The sequence below is a fragment of the Doryrhamphus excisus genome, chromosome 1 (assembly GCF_030265055.1).
Source record: "Doryrhamphus excisus isolate RoL2022-K1 chromosome 1, RoL_Dexc_1.0, whole genome shotgun sequence".
NCBI classification, from domain to species: Eukaryota; Metazoa; Chordata; class Actinopteri; order Syngnathiformes; family Syngnathidae; genus Doryrhamphus; species Doryrhamphus excisus.
Window position 1 is genome coordinate 10,918,813 of NC_080466.1, and position 21,248 is coordinate 10,940,060.

General features: G+C 38.7%; 1 protein-coding gene across 4 annotated transcripts in view; it reads right to left on the reverse strand.

Annotated features, from left to right (window-relative positions):
• Positions 1-21,248, reverse strand: part of ctnna2 (catenin (cadherin-associated protein), alpha 2) — a 223,596-nt gene that overhangs the window by 182,004 nt on the left and 20,344 nt on the right. For all 4 annotated transcript variants that reach the window (XM_058046015.1, XM_058046014.1, XM_058046017.1 and 1 more), the window contains exons 3-6: positions 18,581-18,776; positions 13,925-14,091; positions 12,929-13,048; positions 10,721-10,987 (exon numbers count right to left, since the gene is read on the reverse strand). In XM_058046015.1, the coding sequence (XP_057901998.1) occupies positions 10,721-10,987; positions 12,929-13,048; positions 13,925-14,091; positions 18,581-18,776 (750 nt within the window). The remainder of the gene's footprint in view (positions 1-10,720; positions 10,988-12,928; positions 13,049-13,924; positions 14,092-18,580; positions 18,777-21,248) is intronic.

Below are 21,248 nucleotides of genomic sequence, written 5' to 3' on the forward strand. Positions count from 1 at the left end.
CAACAGAATACATTTTTACCATAACAAAAAAGTTTAATCCAAATATTCAGTTTCAAAAGCCAAAAAAACATTAACACAAAACACGGTTTTATAACTTAACAATTATGGTTTTACATGCACAAAGAAAAAAACTGCAATTCAGCTGCAGTCGTTCCTCGCAAGATTGCGGTTCTATTTTTTTCGCTCTGTCACTATATAAAGTTTTTTTTTTCTGAAATTAATTCATTAATAAATAAATGTTAATAAATTATTTTATCAATACAATTTATTAATAAAATTTATAAATTATCGATGTTTTGTAGTACAGTATGGTCTATTATGTGTCAAAACATTTAAATACAAGTGATAGTAGTTGAAGTTTGTGGTTTCTTACATTTTATGTAGGGAATACATTCAAGGTTAACTGGTTAGCATCCGAGGTAGCAGCTGTCTTGAATCCCTGCAGCATAAGAGTTGAAAAATTGTGTAAACATTAAATAATTGGCGTGTAAAAGTGACTATAGGGGTGATATTACAGGGCTCTGATAATCTTAAACAGTATTTAGAAAGGAAAAAACAGGTTTTCTACAAATACATCTATTAACTTTGAATCCTATATTGCGGAAATTAATTTAACATAGTTGAGTCTGGAACCAATTAACCGCAATAAATGAGGGACGAGAAGGCCACAATGTTAACACAAAACACATTTTTATAGTTTTACATTCAGAAAACCATGTAAAACTATAAAAAACAACTGAGTGTAAATACATGTAAATAATGAATAAAATGGATAAATGCACATTTAAGGTTAGTTTCACCGCACAGGACATGATGTGTCAGCGAGGTCAACACCTTCTTCTTCAACACCTTCTTGTTTTGCCATGAGTTATTTTTCATTTGTAATTCAATAGTGTTTCTCACCTTTACTACCCAAAGTGGAGCCAAGGAAAGTTGCAAGTGCCAGCATTTTGATAAAGAAGGAAAGAAACTGTATTGAATTCAGAAAATACACAAGTCGTGATAAAACAGGAAGGTGGTGTTTAAGAGGAAGTTGCTGATGTTTTCCGGCCACATCGTGTCTTTGGGAATAGTCATGTCTTCAATGAAGGTAAAATAAACCTTAAATGTTCATTTATCCCTTTCGTTCGTCATTCATATGTATTTAGAAATGTGTTTTGCGTTAACATTTTTGAGAGTCAAACGCTGATGACATTATCTACGTATGGGCATTTTATTGTAGATAAAACTATACACCACACGACACATCAAGAAGTAAATGGGTCAGGTTTTCCTCATACTTTTTCTAGCATTGTACGCTTCTAAGAAAGTATAAAAATGAGTACAATCTGTGCTGATATAGGATCAGTGTCGGTATTGGCCCATATTCAAAGTTGCAATATCAGAATAGAAGTAAAAAAGTTGTTTTGGCACACCCCTAACCCCTAACATACTGTCAATTGCTACTTAAGATAAATGTTTGGTTTCCTACAAAGGAGGCTACAGAGAGATTTATTACTTCAAACTTCTAGGCAAAAGTGTCTTTGCTAAACAGTTGCAAATCTAATCCAACAAGGACGAGTCTATAAATAGAGATAAACAGCCACTGAAAGCTTCAAACTGATCTTAAATAAAAGATATACTGCAGCAGTTGACCAGAATCTGCCTCAAGGATGTGTACTCCAACTCTAACAAGTATGGATCTCTGATTCCTGTTCACTGGTGACTACAGTTTTTGCAAAAGGGAAGACAGGGGATGGTTAATTAGCGTACAATGATAAACAAACCAATATCATTTTAGCCCTCGGTCATATCCCATTATTTCAGCTGAGTCCTTATTCATATTCGTCTTGACAGGTGCATTTGTCCATGGAAAGTAATGGAGACATGTAGGAAGACCTAATTAAGCAGTGTACCTGTGGGCTAAAATATGGCTTAACAATGGAAGGTGGTCCTGTCATTAGAAATAGCAGGTTTCTTATCAATAAACACATTTGTAATGTTATTAATTCTTGATTAATTCTTCTTCTGTAAACACTGTCGTAGATCGTTTTATATGTATGTGGGGCTTTTCTAAGCAAAGTGAGATAAATGCTTGAAATACTGTATACACCTTCCCCTATGCAAGACATCAAGCTAGAGAATGTGCACCAAGCAGATAGATGCAGTGTGTGTGTATAAAGAGACAAGACAACCACGATCGGTGTCCACCGATTGATAAAGCAATTTCAATCGCTTCTCTGATGTTGCCTTTGCAATAAAGGAGCATACCGAAAGGTCACTGTGAGCCCTTCACCATGCACACACTTACAATGGAGATGTCCAACTACTGTGTGTGCTATTGTTGAAGATGAAGAAATTCATCTCACGGGCTAAAAATTCCTTTAAAATAACAAATGTGAATCAGATATATGTCACTCAGCTACAAAAAATGAATAGAAGCTGGTTAGGACATTGTTGCATACCATAGCAAATGTGATTAGATGTTTTGTAGGCCAAATGCCAAAGTTTTCTGAATGTGCTTGAGTTGAGAAGAGTATTGTTGATCGCCCAAAGTCATATACAATCCACCCTGGCATGTGGTGGCAAGATATTCCTCTTTAAAAAAACATTTTTCCCATGGTGAATAATGGGTTATTTTATTGGCTAAAACTATCACCTTATGTTTTAAGTAGCATTTTACTAATTCTAACTAATTCATGCATGTATGAAGCGAAGTTAAGCACCATAAATAAAACAATTTTCCAGACTATAAGTCACACTTTTTTTCTTAGGTTGGCTGTTCCTGTGACTTATACTCCAGAGCAACTTGTAAATGAAAAAACGGTTTATGTTAAATAAACACTGGACACCTTTTCTGTTCATGTTTACTTTTTGTGTAGCTGAATAACCATTGTGTTAGCATAACTTACACCTATTCAGCCTGTTCTCTATTCTTTTATTGTTAGAACTTGCCTTCCAAGAGGACGTAATGTCTGTTTTGGTCAAGTCGTTTGTCAAATAAATTACCCGCAAAAAATGTGACTTCCACTGCAGTGAGACTTACGTATGTTTTTTTCTTCCTAATTATGCATTTTTGGCCTTATACTCCAGAGCGACTTATAGTCCAGAAAATACAGTAGCCTTCGAAGATGCCTCACAAACACGAGATGGACTAGTGAGGTGTTTGCAGAGCTATATTGTGACGTATTTCACTGTATTTACATTGCTATATTGTACAATAGATATGTACAGTTGAACCTCGGTTTTCGTCTTTAATTTGCTCTAAAAACGTTTGAAGACAACCACAAATATTAACACAAAAATCAATAATCAGTTATATGTGCAGGAACAACCTGTAACTGATGCTAACTTTGCACTTTGCCATGGCATCTTTCAATACTGTAAAAAAATAGCAATGCACATGAAGGCCTCCTGAACATTCAGCATACTGTATTTATGATAGGAAGGCCCACACACAATAAAGATTATTCCCTGGCTGAAATCTGTCTATCGTGTCCCAACTCTACTACTTCACCTACAAATGGATGATTTGTTTTTGCACTCAACGGGTTTGTTGGGTTTTCCATACAATGACCGAGCCGGTTTATGCAAACCAAGACATATTTTCAGCAGTAATATTTGTCAAAACCTGGGGTGTAGTAAAATCAAGATGTCACTGTAATTGATAACCATCAAATGCAGTGCTCACATTTTACTGACCGTTTCCAATGTCACTAGCAGCACGCTTTTCCCTTTGCTATTACTTTGATATCCTTGTGCTTTGCTTAAGGGCAACTTATCTCTAGCAAGGATGTATACAAGTATATATTGTCTTCTAGAGTGGGATTAAAAATGTCACCCTCCAGTCCCAAAGTCCAAATCCTTATGGATTGAGCTACTGCCGCCCCTAAGTCGAAAAGCAAGGCATTGAACAACAACAACAAAAAAAAAAAAAATACTAGCAGACAATGTGAGAATGAGACGGTTTTACCACACTAGCCAAATGTTTAATAATAAATCTCATACAGGCAGCTTTTAAAAGAGAAGCTCAGCATGTCATTCAGTTCACATGAATAAAGCCATTTACCTGTCATTGCACAGTTGGATGCGTGAAGCATCCTGGAAGTCAATTATATGTGGGGCGACTGCCATGCACACATTGCATTGTGCAAGTATGTCAATCCGTTTAGTTAGTTTTTTAGTTAGTTAGTTTAGTCCGTTTAGCAGACTGAGAACAAGCACATACTTGCAAGTGGCTAAAGGCCCAAGGGTATATAGTGGAGTTTTGCATGAAGGTACAATGCAGCTGAATTTCAAACAGCTCTTTGGTTTTGTCCAACAAAAAGCTGGAGGACACGCCGATGGAAATGCATCCAATTCAACTTACATTTCAGCTGCAGGCTCAGAGCGATGATCTACCTGTGCATGCTTGCTGCACCATGTATACACACACTGTAAGTGAATACCATTCACAGTGTGTTCTATGTCAAGTAACTACAGGTCAACAGAATCTGTGATGAACTGATCAGCTGGCGGTAAGCGTCTTATCACACAGGTTTGCTAATTCCACTGGAGGGGAAGATGTGGATGGAATCTCTGGGGGTCAATCTGTTAAATTTAATCGACAAAGCTCATCTCAGTGGTCACCATGCATCTCAGCACACCCATAACAATCCAGAATGATGCGGTTACTTTCTCTTCAGCTTAGAATGAGCCAGACTCAAAAATCTCTGTTTCTAGGGACTTATGGGAAAAAGGGATAAAAATGGAAAAGACAAGAAAAGGGGTGGTGAACTCGAGAGAATGGGGAGTTTGATCAAAGTAATAAAACACTGCCATCTCCTGGTCAGTCTATGAACTGGAGGCTGATGCTAATGCATTTGAACAGATGCATCACTTGTGAGAGCAGATCCAAAGCAAAAGTGACACAGAAGCACACAATGGCCCCCGAATGGACATAAAAATCAAGCGATACATACTTACAGAGAAGCAAATGTAATCTGATAGCCGAGAGGTATTAGATCATTTTGATGCAATCACAGTTACATTTAACATCAACCTCTACATCATCTAATAAAATGCAGCAGCTGCTGAGGAAAGCCTTGCTTTATGTAAATCATACTTGAAGCTGACACTGTCTTTCTGGAACGTGTTCTGTATCTTTATAGTCAAAAAGAGCTGTGATGCATTTACTGCTTTTCACAAGCCCGTGCAGTGCGGTAGAGCAGGGAAGATGGACAGAGTTGAATTTTAGGGGCCATATCAGGTGTTTTCTGCTCTTGGCTTCACCTGATTTGACAGGAGAGGATTTTTTATTGGATATTACTGCAGATGTATGCAGTGCAGTTGCTACCTGCATAACAATGGTAAAATATATTGACCATTACCAAGAACTGAATGCATTGCATACTGATTGGAGAAAAGTAAAGTAGAAGGTTAAAAACTATAACATAAGCATGCAAGTAAATATTGTGACTTTCTCTTTAGGAGTTGTGTGCAACGACCTAGAAACAAATATCTTCCTATGTGTGCTACAATGTGTCTTTCCCCAACACACCCTTGGGGCCTCGACTCCATGTGTCCTCCCACAGATTCCCCAAATAAAGATTTTATTCCAACATGACAGGGCTTTCCCTGGATGGTGAGTTTAAAGTTGAGGCGAACAAACCGCCTCAAACTGGAAAACCCACCGACGACAAATCCAAAGCACAGTCAACAGACAACATGATGTCTCAGTCAACATCTCAGCACAGAAATAAATAGTATGCTACACAAAAGTAACAACCATTTTGCTTGCCATCCCAAGATAAATATTTTTTCATATTTTATCCACCCACTGCCCGCCTCTGGGCACGCCCACTCCGCTTTGATTGGTCACAGAGCGGGGGAGGCCAGGTCAACAGCTTGTTATATGGGAACGCCCATATAACGAAGTGTTACAAAAGTGTGTTGGAAAAAACTGAGCGTTCAGAGCCATCCCAAACTTCTATCACTGCCTAACTTCCAAATGTGCTAACCTCATTATCTGATCTTTGGCATAGTTCAACACAGTACAACATTCTACATTCTACAAACAATCTGGATACAACGCATACACACCACAGGCAAATAATTTGGCAAACAACTTTTTCGAAACTAAACAAGTGCTATTTAATACGCTAAACTACAAGTCAATTAACAACAACAAATAACTTGTAAATTGGAGAGCGTAAAATGCTGCTTCATGGCCAGGGTCTCCTTCATGGCATCAACAACTATTTAGCAACTTTTTACATGCACCAGCTTCTTTGAGCACAACATACAGAGGCTCTCTTAAAGGGGACCTATTATGCTCATTTTTCGGCCCTTTGGACTCCTACAGAGCAGCTACTCAAGATAACCAGTGTTCTACAAAATAACCGTTCTAGTTCTTCCAGAATCTGTACCTATTCAGCTGTATTTGTTTGGATTCTGTGCTTCCCACAAAAAAGGTCTGTTTTAATGTTTCCATACAAACACTACCAGTTTGTGACAACAACTTTATAGGAGTTGATAATAACGGCTATTTATTCTTTTTAAAAAGTTGGCTTTTAACATACAGCCATATGTTTTGGATTCTGAATCCAATCCGGAAGTAGAGACTGAACAGTCCGAAGTTTCTCAAAAAGAGGTTACTTCAAGACGTCTCTCAATGGTAAGTAGCTTTAACATTTTAGCATTCAGCATTGGTAACGTGTAATGTGTTTTGTGGGACTACCAGTGTGTAAAATCGAAGGTAGAGCCAATAATTGTGATGGGAAAAAGCGACCGCTTCTTCTACGATATAGTGCTACACAGACAAGCGCTTTTGCTCCATGACGTACACAAAATAAACACAGTTAGGACACTGCTACTTACTACTCGATCTTCTGATTCTTCACATTGGAAACCTTGGAAAGGTGTAGGGCTTCAGCAAGTTGGTCGGCTAGTCCAGCTGCATACTGGCCCATGTTTACTAAACAGTCCGGTGTGAAATGTATTCCACATTAAAATGCATTTCTTTTGCTGTTAAGGAATCAGGAACTCCAACCACTTGTGCCTGATGGTGGCGTTGTTATGAATTGTAAACAAATGTGGCGTTCCCTTTCGAGGCATTGCTAGCAAGTAAACAGAGGAGCACAGCTTGGGAAGCACAGGGGAAGCAGAGCTTGGGGGAGGGCAGAGAGTTTATATATAAGGAAGTCCGCCCCTCTGTGATGTCACAAGGGGACAGTTTTACCACGCCTTTTGAAACTGAACGTTTTGAGCTATCCCAAACTTCTTTCAGGGCTCACTTCCAAATACGCAAACCTCATTATCTGAAACTTTGGCATCATTTAACATGAGAATACAACATTCTAACTACATTTATAGGTCAGAAAAGTGGAAAAAGCATAATAAGTCCCCTTTAATGCATGTTAAAATGAAGTAGGAAGGCCAAAAATTTGTTTACACCTTTCATGCGTAGGGAGACTACACATTTGCAAAAGCAAGTTCACAAACTCACAAAATGAAACTAGATGTTTAAAGATGTTTCCCGCTACCATTGCTGGAGGATGTTTTGGATTTGATAGAGCTTGGGACACATTCAGAGGACAGCTGTGTAACTTTGGAATAGACAACAACAACTTCCCATCGGATGTTGTAAGAAGATTATTGAAGTGAAGGAATGTATAGCCACATATTAATTGGGGATTTGGTGTCTTGCTCAAGGGCACCGTACTTCAGACCAAATGGGAAATTTAAACCGGTCCAAAATACAAAACATCACCAAGCTAAATACAACTATAGATTCAATGTTACATGTTACCACCATGCACATGACCATCCTGAATGGTCATTCGAGTACAAAAAGTGCAGTCTCTGCATCCTCAACATCGTCACTTGCTACTGTACATTTCTCTTTGCATATTCTTCCCTTAACACACCCTGTTGATGCTGAGCTTTTGTTTGATTGCAAAATGACAAAGAAAACGCCCAAGGTGTCGTTTAGAATTTGGTTTGATGCTGGCTGAAATGAGCTGTAGTGAAGTAGGCCGAGGTCAGGGGAGTACTAACCTGAGGCAAACAAAGGCAATTGCCTCGGGCCCTGAGATTTCCAGGGGACCTAAAACATCCCATAAGAACTTGTTATTTTTTTCTTAGATTCAAAGTACACATTACTGTTTTAGTTTTGATTTACATGCTTAAATCTACATTGAAATGCATAAGGTATCATGACATTTTATGGCATTTTCCTTGAGCAATGTACCCCTCTTCCGGTCCCCTAAACAGTTGGTGCAAACAGTTACAGTATGTATTTAGAGTGTAACCCTACTAATTGTGTCTATCAATCTATTTACAGTTTTACTGTGTCAATGATTGCTGGAGAAAAAAAATGTCATTAAAATATCTAAATGTTTGCACAGTGCAGTATGTAAGTGTATAAACACACAGTACTATGCATCCAAGCCCTTGCACATCACTGCAAACACATTTGTATGTTGCAGAAGAATAACACAAAAAATAAAAACAAAACAGATTTGTGCCTGGCACAATGTTAACCCCGCTGCAAGAATGGGGTCAAGAGAGACCTGAGGATGTTTTCTCCCCCTAATTAAAGAGCACAGACAGCAGCCATTTATATTCCTGCTGACTTGTCTGCGATTGTTGTGTAGCTTGCGGCCTGCAAGAGCATTTCGCAGTGGAGGAGATAAGAGGCTCCCTATGTTCTTTTGTGGTTTGTATGGCAAAAAGAAATTTGTTGTTTACCGTTGGTGTGCGATGAATTTTCCTGAGCGTGACTAATAAATGAAAGAAAAGCAAAAATTTGCTTTATGTATCACACAGCTTTGCAGCTCAACACAACTGAAAAGCATCATTGAACTGCATCCATGCTATGTAATAATGTTTCCATAGATGTAGCAAATAGTATATGCATTTACTATAAAGCCATTAGATGTTTAACTGCCTTTGTGTGCATGAGCCTAAAAGACAGTGGACAGGAAGAGCTTCCTGTATCAGGTCATTACTATTCTAAAAGCATCTGACCACAGGCTGTGTCAAGTCTCTGTGGGAAGTTGGGAATTAAACATGCACCAGCTACAGGCACGCACAGAGGGCTAAGTAAAGGGCAATTTGTTTCATCTAATTGCTGCCTGTCTGACTGTCAACGACATCAAATTATTCAGGTCTTTGCTTTTGCTTTTTTAAAAGCCATAATGTTTCACATAAAAAAATGAGCCCATGTGATGTCCTCTTTACGGTGGGGGGCCAAACTATTGCTGGTGCAGAACAAATTGCATGTTTTCTTCCCAAAAATGGTGCACATTAAGGGAAGATAATGTCGAGTTATTCATCAAAACTGCCAAGAGTTTAGTAGACTTGCAATGTGCAAGCATGATCACAAAGGGTCACTCATGCGCTGCATCGAGAGGAAAACAAGACTGCAAAGAGCAGTTATGTGATCCTGATGCTATGCATATCAAAGAACCGAACAGAATAAAATAGATTCGCCATAACTTCTGGTATATAAGACGCTATTTTTTTCTTGAACACTGTGCCTTCTTCCATCTTCTTTGCTTCAGAACTACTACTAGCGTTAAGTCTTTCTTAACCCTCAAACAATGCACAACGATGAGCCAATTCAAGAAACAATACAAGCAGTTGATGTTTGCTAAATACAAAGATGAAGAGTCTTGAACCAGTCATGATGTGCTATATATATCACTATATTGACAGTTACTATGGTACCCATTATGTTATTGCATGGTCATATCACCTTGTACTTCAGTACGGGACAAAATAATAAAAAAATAAAAAAAAAATACCTTAAACCATATTTGGAAAGCAGGAAGTGAACAAATGTAACAGTTACTGATTGTAAAAGTACCAGATGAAGGGGTAGGATTTAATAAGCTTTGCTTCTTCCTACTCCTTTTGGACATGTGGAACTGTGAACTGATTATGTGATGCACTCAATTGTAATCTGATGCATATTCAAATGAAATAAAACCATTACCATTCTTTGGCAGGAGCCAATCATGAGCAAGAAATTAACTCACAACAAGGCTGTCAACCCATTGGAAATCGCAGGATGTCATTACTCAATATAACTGGTGTCATCTTATAAAAATACGCTACATTCATGACATTCATTACATGAACAATTTAGTACTTTAACATTTATTATAGATTTATTATATTATTATTTATTTAAATTATTATTTTAAATTTATTTTTTTTTCTGTGACAGACTGCCAAAACAAGGCCATTGATAAAGAGAAAATAATACATTAATTACAAAACAAATGCATTTCATAGGACGTTTTAACAAGGATGCATATGATAAAATAATATACTTTCTAATAATATAATATTAAATAAAAGAACTCGGCTTCCTCATCCCAACCACCATCTAAAACTGCAGTGTCCATGATTGTACGTCATTGTCAGTATACAGACACTAGGTGGCAGCAAAGGATCAATATTTAAGACTGGCTATGTGCTCTTCACCCTCAAATGTGTACACTTTCAATAAAGACACCCTTCATAGTCCAACAACACTTTAAATTGCTCATATTTGTTTGTCATCTATTGTTGCTTTGACTCATTACATGTGTTGTCTGATGGAGAAAAAGGTTTGCTGCACCTGATTCGCTGATTCGCTAAAAAAAAACTAAAAATGTCAGCTAATTGTGCAAAAGGCTGTTCAGAACATAAATGATAAATAGATATATTATGTAATACATTGCAGGGGTGTATAAATAAGCAGTGAACTCACATCAAACTCATTGAGAGCAGCAGCCAGTTCCCCGATGCCAGCGTGGGTGTGCTTCTCGTCAGTTGGGGAGGTGGCCTGAGAAGCGCTGGAGATGCCCCCGATGGCCTCCTGCACCTGCTTGAACACGTAGTCTCGGTTCGCCCGTGTGGCCGCCACATCTGGATGGCGCAGGAAGGCCTGTGAGGCAGTGTACAGCATGGTGGCATTTTTCTTCAGAGCCCCACGTGCGGCCGCCATCTCATCTCGACACTGAGGGTCCTTTAGCTCCTGAAGGATTAGGACAAATAATGAGAAATCACTTTTTCATGTGGTATCCTAACTGTAGTAAAAATCCTTCATCATGCAAAATTTGGTGTTGATGATGTTATAACTGTAATATGTCTCCTGGGTGCCTGTATATTATTAGCACCAAAGGTGAGAAAAATCTATAATCTCTTACACTCATGAAAGCAAAGTCTTTCCCCATGTATGTGACCCACCACTTCATGGAAGCCAACCTTGGGGTAAAAAATAGCAGGCTTCGCTACAGATCTTAAAATAAAGCCTGGCATAGTGCCAACTCTGTCAGTCAGTTACAGAAGCACAGTCTTGTGTAAGGTGTAAATTAGATTGGTTTTCTGCAGCAAACTAACTGAACTTAACATAGTTTTGAAATGTTAGCACTTTAGCTGTTAGAGTATATGTCATATATGACATTACATTGAACAAGCGCAGAGGTACAGTGATCCTTCTCTCCTTTATTCCTGCTTTCTGCACCAAATCTACACCATAGCTCCGTTCTTCAGGACTTTGTCACCTGGTGTGACGACGTTTGCCTGCAACTCAACCCAACCATGAGCAAAGAGGTGATTGTGACATACAGCAGCAAGCAGAGACAACTTGCAGAGTCCATCACTACCACCATCGGGGGGGGGGGAACCGGTGGAGGTGGTTGAGGAGTAGAGGTACCTGGACACTATATTTGACGGCCTTCTGAGGTTTTCATCCAACACAGAGGAGATCCTCAAGTGCCATCAGAGGCAGTACGTGTTGAGGAAGCTGAGTTCCTTTGGAGTGAACAAAAAAAAATTGCTGACCTTCTATTATGCTTTTATTGAGAACATTTTGACCTTTTCATTCATTTCATGGTTTTATTCACTGCATCTACAGGACCGGACTCGTTTAATCAGTATTTGAAAAGTTTGTTCCAAAATCATTGGCCATCCTGTGAGAGCTCTTTCTCTACACTGCGATCAGCAAATAACCCGGACTGCATACAGGATTCTACACCCCGTGTTTGAGTGGCTTCCATCGGGTCGGAGACTAAGATGCCCATGATGTAGAACACAAAGAAGGAGGGCTACCTTTGTCTCTACAGCAGTCCGGCTTCTGCACTTGGACCCCTCCCTATCCAGATTTCGCACAACCTCCCTTTAGCTTGTTATAAAAAATATTTAATTACTATTTATTCTCTTAGGTACGTGTGTGTTCAGTAGTGTCTGCTCTTTTACTTGTCCTTGTCTGCTTTCTACATTTTTATTCCATATGCTGCTCTCTGTGCCCTTTAAATTGCCCCTCGGGGATAATAAAGTGTTTTTGAACTTGAACTTGCTATTGTTTCCAGACTTGGGTGTGATGAGTGATTTCCACAAAGTAGAATTCCTTGTTCACAAAGTGAATATTTTCATAGTTAGAGCAGAGAGAACCTGTTGATGGCTTTCTAAATAAGTTGTCTGACATCATTAGTGCCCTCTAAACATGAAATCACATCAGTATAGCCACTGTTACACTTGTATCACTGAATAGTTACCAATATGTCTACTATAGTAGAAACAACAAAGAAAATACTGCATTTAAGACCTGTGCTAGTGTGTGTTCAGCATTGAGCATTCAGCATCCCCTTACCACTCAGTTGGGGACACCATCGGGACACCACTTGATTCTCATGACCGCGCAAAAACGAGGGTTAACGGTTAAGACAAGGACCAAGGGGTAGAATTGGGATTCAGCCTTACAATGTAATATGGGACCCCCCAGGTCAGCATTGTTGTTTATATCCGGGTAATGACATCTAAAGGTGGCCCACTCTCTATACTGTTCTTTGTAGAAGAGTCCCCAAGTGCTAATGAGTGCACCGCTGTGTTGCTCAAGTAAGAACACTTGTGTCTGAATTCAGAAGACAGAAGTCAGAAGAGGTTTGATGTTTAGTAAAAACAAAAGAAGGGTTACCTGCTGTCTCCGGGCTGCTACATAATTAAGCTTCACCATCTCCTTTCCAAATTCTTTGAAGCGGTTTGCCAGGTCCTGTTCGTTGGTTGCATTCTTTACTCCTTCTAGGGCTTCCTCCACCTGTCACACACAAAGCATCCCACAAATTGTGTTGATGAAGCACTTTCAACAAGGCCTTAAGCAGGGTCTTTTAATGGAACAACCGTTTATTTGACCTAATGAATAAAATTATTTTTCGCCAGCATGAAATTGCAAGTAGGTAAAAAAAAAAAAGCAGACAGTAACCATTAAAAGTGCAATTTAAAAGGGTCTCAATTTAGAAATCTCCATACATTATATGGGCACATTGTGATTCTAGACTCCTTTCCATCCCCTAATAAAAGTGCTGCACAGGATAAAAAGGGAAAAAAGAGATGCAAAAGATAACACTGAATAGGCCTTTGATGACAAGGGTTATGCTGAATTGAGTTAAGATCTCAAGAATGAGGCTGAAAAAGGGGGACATCGTCGAATGAGACTTGATCCGGAACAACAGACTTTTTTTGCAGGCACAATCATCTGGAAGGAAAAATCCCTATAGTGAAACATGGAATACTGTCCCGTGCCAAGCTAAAACTCAACTCTGAACCCCTGTTGTCATTTCCTGTCCATCCCTCACCGACCCGACGCCCACACTGCCACCCCCTCCGGAAGCAAAACCAGGGATTACTCTACAGTAAGTATTATAATTATTATGATTATTTGATAATTTTGGAATGGTATACACTCTGAATGTCATATATTTGTGTCTTAGTTCTAAATGTTGTTGTGCTACTTCGGTAAGAGCTCCGCTTGACTTTCCTGCTGACAGAGGGACGTAATACTACGCTGGTGACGGAACATGACGTAATACGTACAGCACATATACTTAATGTCAGGAGGTTGCCTAGAGCCACTCCTGTGAATGCCAATGTCACTAATTAGAGACCTTTACTTTTGTAGACCACTTTCACTTACAATTTTAAGATGGGACAGCAGCCTCATGACATCAGCCATGTCGGCGAGAATGAGCAGGCGTGTAACAGCAGAGAGCAGGGCTCGGGCAGCCCTCACCATGGTGCCACGTTTCACAGAGGAGCATGGGTCATCAGCAAATTCTGAGGAGGCAATACGCATCGTCTCTCCTGCAAAAGAGATAGGGAAAACACATAACTACATACTGCATTTCAATTACTTTACTATATTTGTATTTGTAGAAGCCAAATCAGACTGAATTCAGTATATCTAAATGTACGTATATATAAATAGTAGTTTTGCAAGCTTCAAAGACTTATCACTCAAATTCAGACTCCCTCGGCTCAGCTTATTTCTGTAATTCCAGATCCGACACTTCTTGCTGTGCAATGACCCCAATTTCCCAATATATACCTCCTGTGTGAACTAGACAAACCGTTGGAAAGCCCTCTCAAACCCATAAAAATATTGTATTCTGTATAGCCTTTCTCAAAGATGTAACTTTTACATATATATAACATATACACACACACACACATATATATATATATACAGTGAAGAAAATAAGTATTTGAACACCCTGCTATTTTGCTATTTCTCCCACTTAGAAATCATGGAGGGGTCTGAAATTTTCATCGTAGGTGCATGTCCACTGTGAGAGAGATAAACTAAAAAGAAAAATCCAGAAATCACAATGCATGATTTTTTAACAATTTATTTGTGTGATACAGCTGCAAATAAGTATTTGAACACCTGTGTATCATCTAGAATTCTGACCCTGAAAGACCTGTTAGTCTGCCCATTAGAAGTCCACCTGCACTCCATGTATCATCCTGAATCAGATGCACCTGTTTGAGGTCGTTAGCTGCATAAAGACACCTGTCCACCCCATACAATCAGTAAGACTTTAACTTGTAACATGGCGAAGACCAAAGAGCTGTCCAAAGACACCAGAGACAAAATTGTACACCTCCACAAGGCTGGAAAGGGCTACGGAGCAATTACCAAGCAGCTTGGTGAAAAAAGGTCCACTGTTGGAGCTATCATTAGAAAATGGAAGAAGCTAAACATGACGGTCAATCTCAATCGGAGTGGAGCCCCATGCAAGATATCACCTCCTGGGGTCTCAATGATTCTAAGAAAGGTGAGGAATCAGCCCAGAACTACACGACAGGACTTGGTCAATGACCTGAAAAGAGCTGGGACCACCGTTTCCAAGGTTACTGTAGGTAATACACTAAGACGTCATGATGTGAAATCATGCATGGCACGAAAGGTTCCCCTGCTTAAACCAGCACATGTCAAGGCCCGTCTTAAGTTTGCATATGACCATTTGGATGATACAGAGGAGTCATGGGAGAAAGTTTTATGGTCAGATGAGACCAAAATAGAACTTTTTGGTCATAATTCCAATAAGCGTGTTTGGAGGAAGAAGAATGAAGAGTACAATCCGAAGAACACCATCCCTACTGTGAAGCATGGGGGTGGTAGCATCATGCTTTGGGGGTGTTTTTCTGCACATGGGACAGGACGAGTGCACTGCATTAAAGAGAGGATGACTGGGGCCGTGTATTGTGAGATTTTGGGGAACAACCTCCTTCCCTCTGTCAGAGCATTGAAGATGGGTCGTGGCTGGGTCTTCCAACACGACAACGACCCGAAGCACACAGCCAGGAAAACCAAGGAGTGGCTCCGTAAGAAGCATATCAAGGTTCTAGCATGGCCCAGCCAGTCTCCAGACCTGAACCCAATCGAAAATCTTTGGAGGGAGCTCAAACTCCGTGTTTCTCAGCGACAGCCCAGAAACCTGACTGATCTAGAGAAGATCTGTGTGGAGGAGTGGGCCAAGATCCCTCCTGCAGTGTGTGCAAACCTGGTGAAAAACTACAGGAAACGTTTGACCTCTGTAATAGCAAACAAAGGCTACTGTACCAAATATTAACATTCATTTTCTCAGGTGTTCAAATACTTATTTGCAGCTGTATCACACAAATAAATTGTTAAAAAATCATGCATTGTGATTTCTGGATTTTTCTTTTTAGTTTATCTCTCTCACAGTGGACATGCACCTACGATGAAAATTTCAGACCCCTCCATGATTTCTAAGTGGGAGAAATAGCAAAATAGCAGGGTGTTCAAATACTTATTTTCTTCACTGTATATATATATATATATATATATAGATATATACTGTATATATATATATATATATATATATATATATATATATATATATATATATATATATATATATATATATATATATATATATATATATATATATATATATATATATATATATATATATATATATATATAAAATAACCACTCAGGGGATCTTGACACAAATTCTTCTTGAACCGGAATACTCCAGTTTCCTCCCACATTCCAAAAACATCCATGCCCGGTTAATTGACGACTCCAAATTGTCCATAGGATGAATGATTGTTTGTCTATATATGTCCTGAGATTGGCTGGCGATCAGTCCAGGGTGTATAAACGGCATAGAAAATAGATGGATGAATTTCCATTCACGGCACTATTCATTTGGTGCACGATTAACGAGTGCATGTCCTGTTTTACCTTCGGCCCACACAATAGTTTGAAAGAAACATGACGGTGTGGCATTTGATAGAAAAATTAACAAATATTGAGCAGAAATGGACACAGTAAAGTCACAGCCATGGCAGATGGCTCTCTCGACAAGACCAAAGTTATTTGCATCTACTGTTGCTGTGAGTTGAATTGTCACCGGGATATGTTGAGTCTCGGAGAAAACCTCAACAGGTGATACCAGAACCTTTGTCAGAGTTGTAAAGAAAGACCCTAAAACAACTGGGAGTGACATCATAAAACATCTGCAGAGGACAAGAGTGAAGGTATTACTATCTACTGTTCTTAGAAGACTTCTTTAGAAGCCTTTCAGCTGATAGTTATTGAACAGAGAATCCATTCCATCCTGGGGGCGGGGGATATGTGATTCACAAAAAGCCTCACTGACTGCCAACATTTTTGCATTTTGCAAAGACGGAGCGCAGTAATTTACGTGTACGACAACTCTGACATTGACGCGCCTAAACAAAAGCACCCGTGGACGGTAAGCACAATTTGCTTAAGTGAAATTTTCATTCAAGATTGAATATTAACACTCTTTGATCTTCAAGTATAAATTAGATATATAAGTATACAGTAGATACTGTAATAATGCTTTTCTTGTCTGAGTGAGCAAATCTGCACAAAAATTTTGTAGCGACGCTGTTCAAATATTTTAAATAGTCATGCCTATTCCAGTGTCATCAAACTACTATGGTAAACTGAGCTCCATTGATTTACTATCCACACATCTAGCAGGTAATTTGACTTCAGTACATAAGTAAAATGAGCTTTTTTTCTGAACTTCTCATCAACATTTAGTGTTTCTCCTTTCTCTGTCATTTTAACCTTGGTTTTTGTTATTTATTCCTTCCAAAAGGTCTGACAAAAGCCAACACATCCAAAAACCGAGGCAAATTTTCCCATTGAAAATTGTGTAAATACAATTCATTCCAAACCCCCTATAATATCAATACAAATACATTTGCAAGAACACAATTATAGTAATACGTTTAGAAAACATGTATTACATACCTACATGTGACAAATGGATTGAATTATTGACATGACTTCTTGTACATTCTACTGAGATCAAATTCAACAGTATTTCTCACCTTTTTATCACATTGCTGGCACTCACAACTTTGTTTGCCCCCATGGCGGGTTAGCTTGCAGTCACAGTCAAACAAAATTGTCTTTTAATTAGGCACTTGATTTCTTCGGAACGATACAGTACATGGCAGACTAAATACTATGCAAATATTGAGGCAAAAGTTGGCAAAAAAAATACATTTATCTAAAAAAAATCACACAAAAAATTGGGCAGACAAAAAGAGGTTTGAGGGCATTTCATTTTTCTTTAAAGAACTCGCAAATAGGACCTGTGATGGGAAAATGTTTAAATTAGGCTACATTATTGTACTAGTTTTAGGTATATGACTTTGCATAACCTTTTGAGCTTTTTTGAGTTTTAAGTCAAATGTCTGAGCACATCCTGTATTCCATTCAACTGTTGGCCTCTCAGCAGGAGTTTTCTGTAGCATGAGTATGACAAACATTGCTAGAAGAAGCCATTCTTTGATATAAGCACTCTCACCAGAGGAACCTGCACCCAGGAGTGATCTGTTTCTTCTACAGTGTAATTCATTTGCATACAATGGAGTATAAGGGTTGTAGTCAGGATGCCACTTTTGGACAGACATCTGCAGACCGCCATTCCTCCTGAATGATGTCTGACTCATTTGCAAAGGTGTTTATTTCTGGCATTCTCCATCATAGTTAGTCAGTCCACAACAGACCCAATATCCTGAAGGGTTGAACAAAGTAAGACTTTCAACAGAAATTATATGAGGGTACTTAATACATGGGATCCTGAACCATGATCCTTAAAAGGTAAGCAAGTATTTTAGTGACGGAGGAAAGTAAAAAACTCCCTGTAAGAGAGAACCCCAAAGAGAACTGAGACTAATGCTTCTGGAGGAAAATCAATCAATGCAGTCCACATGCCAGTCCATAGGGTTGTACTTAAAAAAGATGTAGTTTTTGTAAATGTTTCAACATGCTCACCCTGCTTACGGACATCATCCACAGCAGCAATGAGCTCCTCCTTCAGATCCTGGCTGTCTTTGGCGATCTGCTCCCCCTTTTCCAGAAAGTTCTGAGTGGCCTGTTCAACAGAGACTGCCAGGACATGAGCCTTCTTGGAGCGCCCCTTCTTCTTACTGGATGGCCCTTTGTTACTCGTGTTTACCAGGGTTGTCACCTAGGAAAACCAAAAGACGGAAGAACAGCTCAACAAAGTGTATTTGAGAACCATAACATAAAGCAGCACAGAGTGATGACAAACTCAACTGCATTTCAACGATGTTGCTTAAGAGGAATCATTTGTGATTGACTTGGCTTGTTGGCTTATCTATGATATTGTAACCCACATCATAATAAAAAGTCAACCAGGGGCTGTCATGTGAACTCAGTCAGCTGCCATGAAATCCACTCCTGATTCGCTGTTGCCGCAAGTAGCAACAATGAAATTACAGCCTTTATTATTTGAAGTCCGGTAAGATGCATGCGTGGTCATCTCCTAACGTGAAGGTTGCAGGTTCAGTCCTCCGTTCTCCTGTGATCATGTTTAAGTATCCTTGGACAAACTACTGAACCACCAGTTGCTTCGTCATCAGTAAGTCCTTGACTAACAGTGAGTAACTGTGTAATGATCTTTATTGCCTTATTGGTTTGAAATTGAATTATTGAATAACTTCTTTACCGGTAGACATTTTTGACTATATGAAATATTAATGCATGTTTTCTAGCCTCTACAATATGTTTCTTTTTTTTTTTTTGCACCAAAAACAAACTACTTTTAATTCCTTCATAACAAAGTGTTGAGCTGGGAAGACTGTTTTTTTCTTCTTTACTATCGATAAATTATGGATCTCTTCCCAAGAGGAAAAAAACTGAACTGAAAAGACTAATGAACTTTTATCGAGACTCAAGGAACTGTCAAACCTAATAAAGCATTATTTTATTTCCTTTTTCTGAAAAGAAATACCCAGAAAATTAGGGAAAAGGCTGTGATTTCCTGTTCATTAAATTGTTTTTTTCCACTGGATATTGAAGTTTAAGTTATATATCTTATTCAACGTACACAGTATATATACTGTTGGAGATGTACGATACTATGAGCCACTGATAATTATCGGGCCGATATCAGCCTAAAACTGTGATATCGGTATGGGGATTTTCCCTTTATGAGAACCAATTGAGTACATAGCATTAACAATGCAGTTTCAAGTTCAGTCTATACAGTACAGAGAAATCAATAAATATCATCACTTTCTCTAGTATTTCATATCGGAGTGGTGTTAAAAAATGTCTGTCCTTTGGCGGTGCATGACAGAAAATAATTGAGAAACACTGCTCAATAAAAATATATGTGATGTTACACATATCAGTATCGGTTCATATTGGAATCGGAATTGTGAGTTAATATCGGCATATCGGTTATCAACAAAAATGCCAATATCGGATATCCCCATATACTGTATACAGTACTGTATACCGCATTTTGTTAACAAAAGGAATTTATGGTATCATGTTTAGGATTGGAGCTTGACTGCACTGTAAATATGTGTGTTTACTTCAATCTATGTTTTGGGGATCAATATTTCATTGACAGTCACGCACACCCAGTTCAACCCAGTACATATTGTTCAGTCACATATAAACCCATACAAACCAACAATAAAAGTCACAATAATTAAACCATGTTGCTTCTTGTTGTTGATGTTATGCTTCACAGTATGAAAATTAATAGAACTTAAGAGCAGAAGACATTACTTGTTGCAAACAATGTGCTACAGTATGTTAAATGAACATAAAGTCATGGAAGGCATCCAACCACACCATGTGTTAATAAAATCCAATTTAATTTGTTCAGCATGGGGACCTGGTCCTTTGAAGAGGCAGTTCATTTTTTTTAACTATCTTGCAGAGCAATAAGCAATATATTGGCTGCTCTTACCGTTAAACAGTAGATGCACTGCCAACAGTTGAAAATGATGATGTAAATTAAAGGGAAATACCTTTGTAGAAAAAGGACTGAAAGAGTGATTGGTTAAACAGGTTACTTTTATTTTAACATGGTCAGGTCTGGAACCAATTAACCATCACAATCCATACGTGATAACAGTCAGATCAGAAACTGGAAGAGTAGGTGTTCGAGAAGAGTCGTATATACACAGGAAATAAACAAGGAAACTACAAGCTGACAAATCACGGCCTTAAAGGGTCAGCATTGCCGCAGGTCGAGAATTTGTTGGATGTGCACATCACATTATGCGCAGAGACTAAATAAGGAAAGTGAAACCTTCAAAATGCATGCGCTTACCTGAAAGCATCAAATCATACAAGAGTCAAAATGTGTGCTATGTACAAAAAACGCTTACATCTTGGCAGGTTTGCCATCTCCGACTCCTCCATGACAAAAACTTGAGAATTATTTACACTTCTATATGAGTCATCTTCACTTCAAATATATATTCATTGTATATTAATTAACACAGGGCTGTGTTGTGGAGTACAAACACAGAGAAAAGCTGCAGCATGTGTCATGTAGCTTACCACAGGGACCGCCTCATCCAAGTGAGAGCTCCTTGATATGTTGTTCTTCAACAGTGGCTTAAAAAGCTTGATGTATATTTAATTATGTCCCGAATAACCTCACAGCAGGCACTTT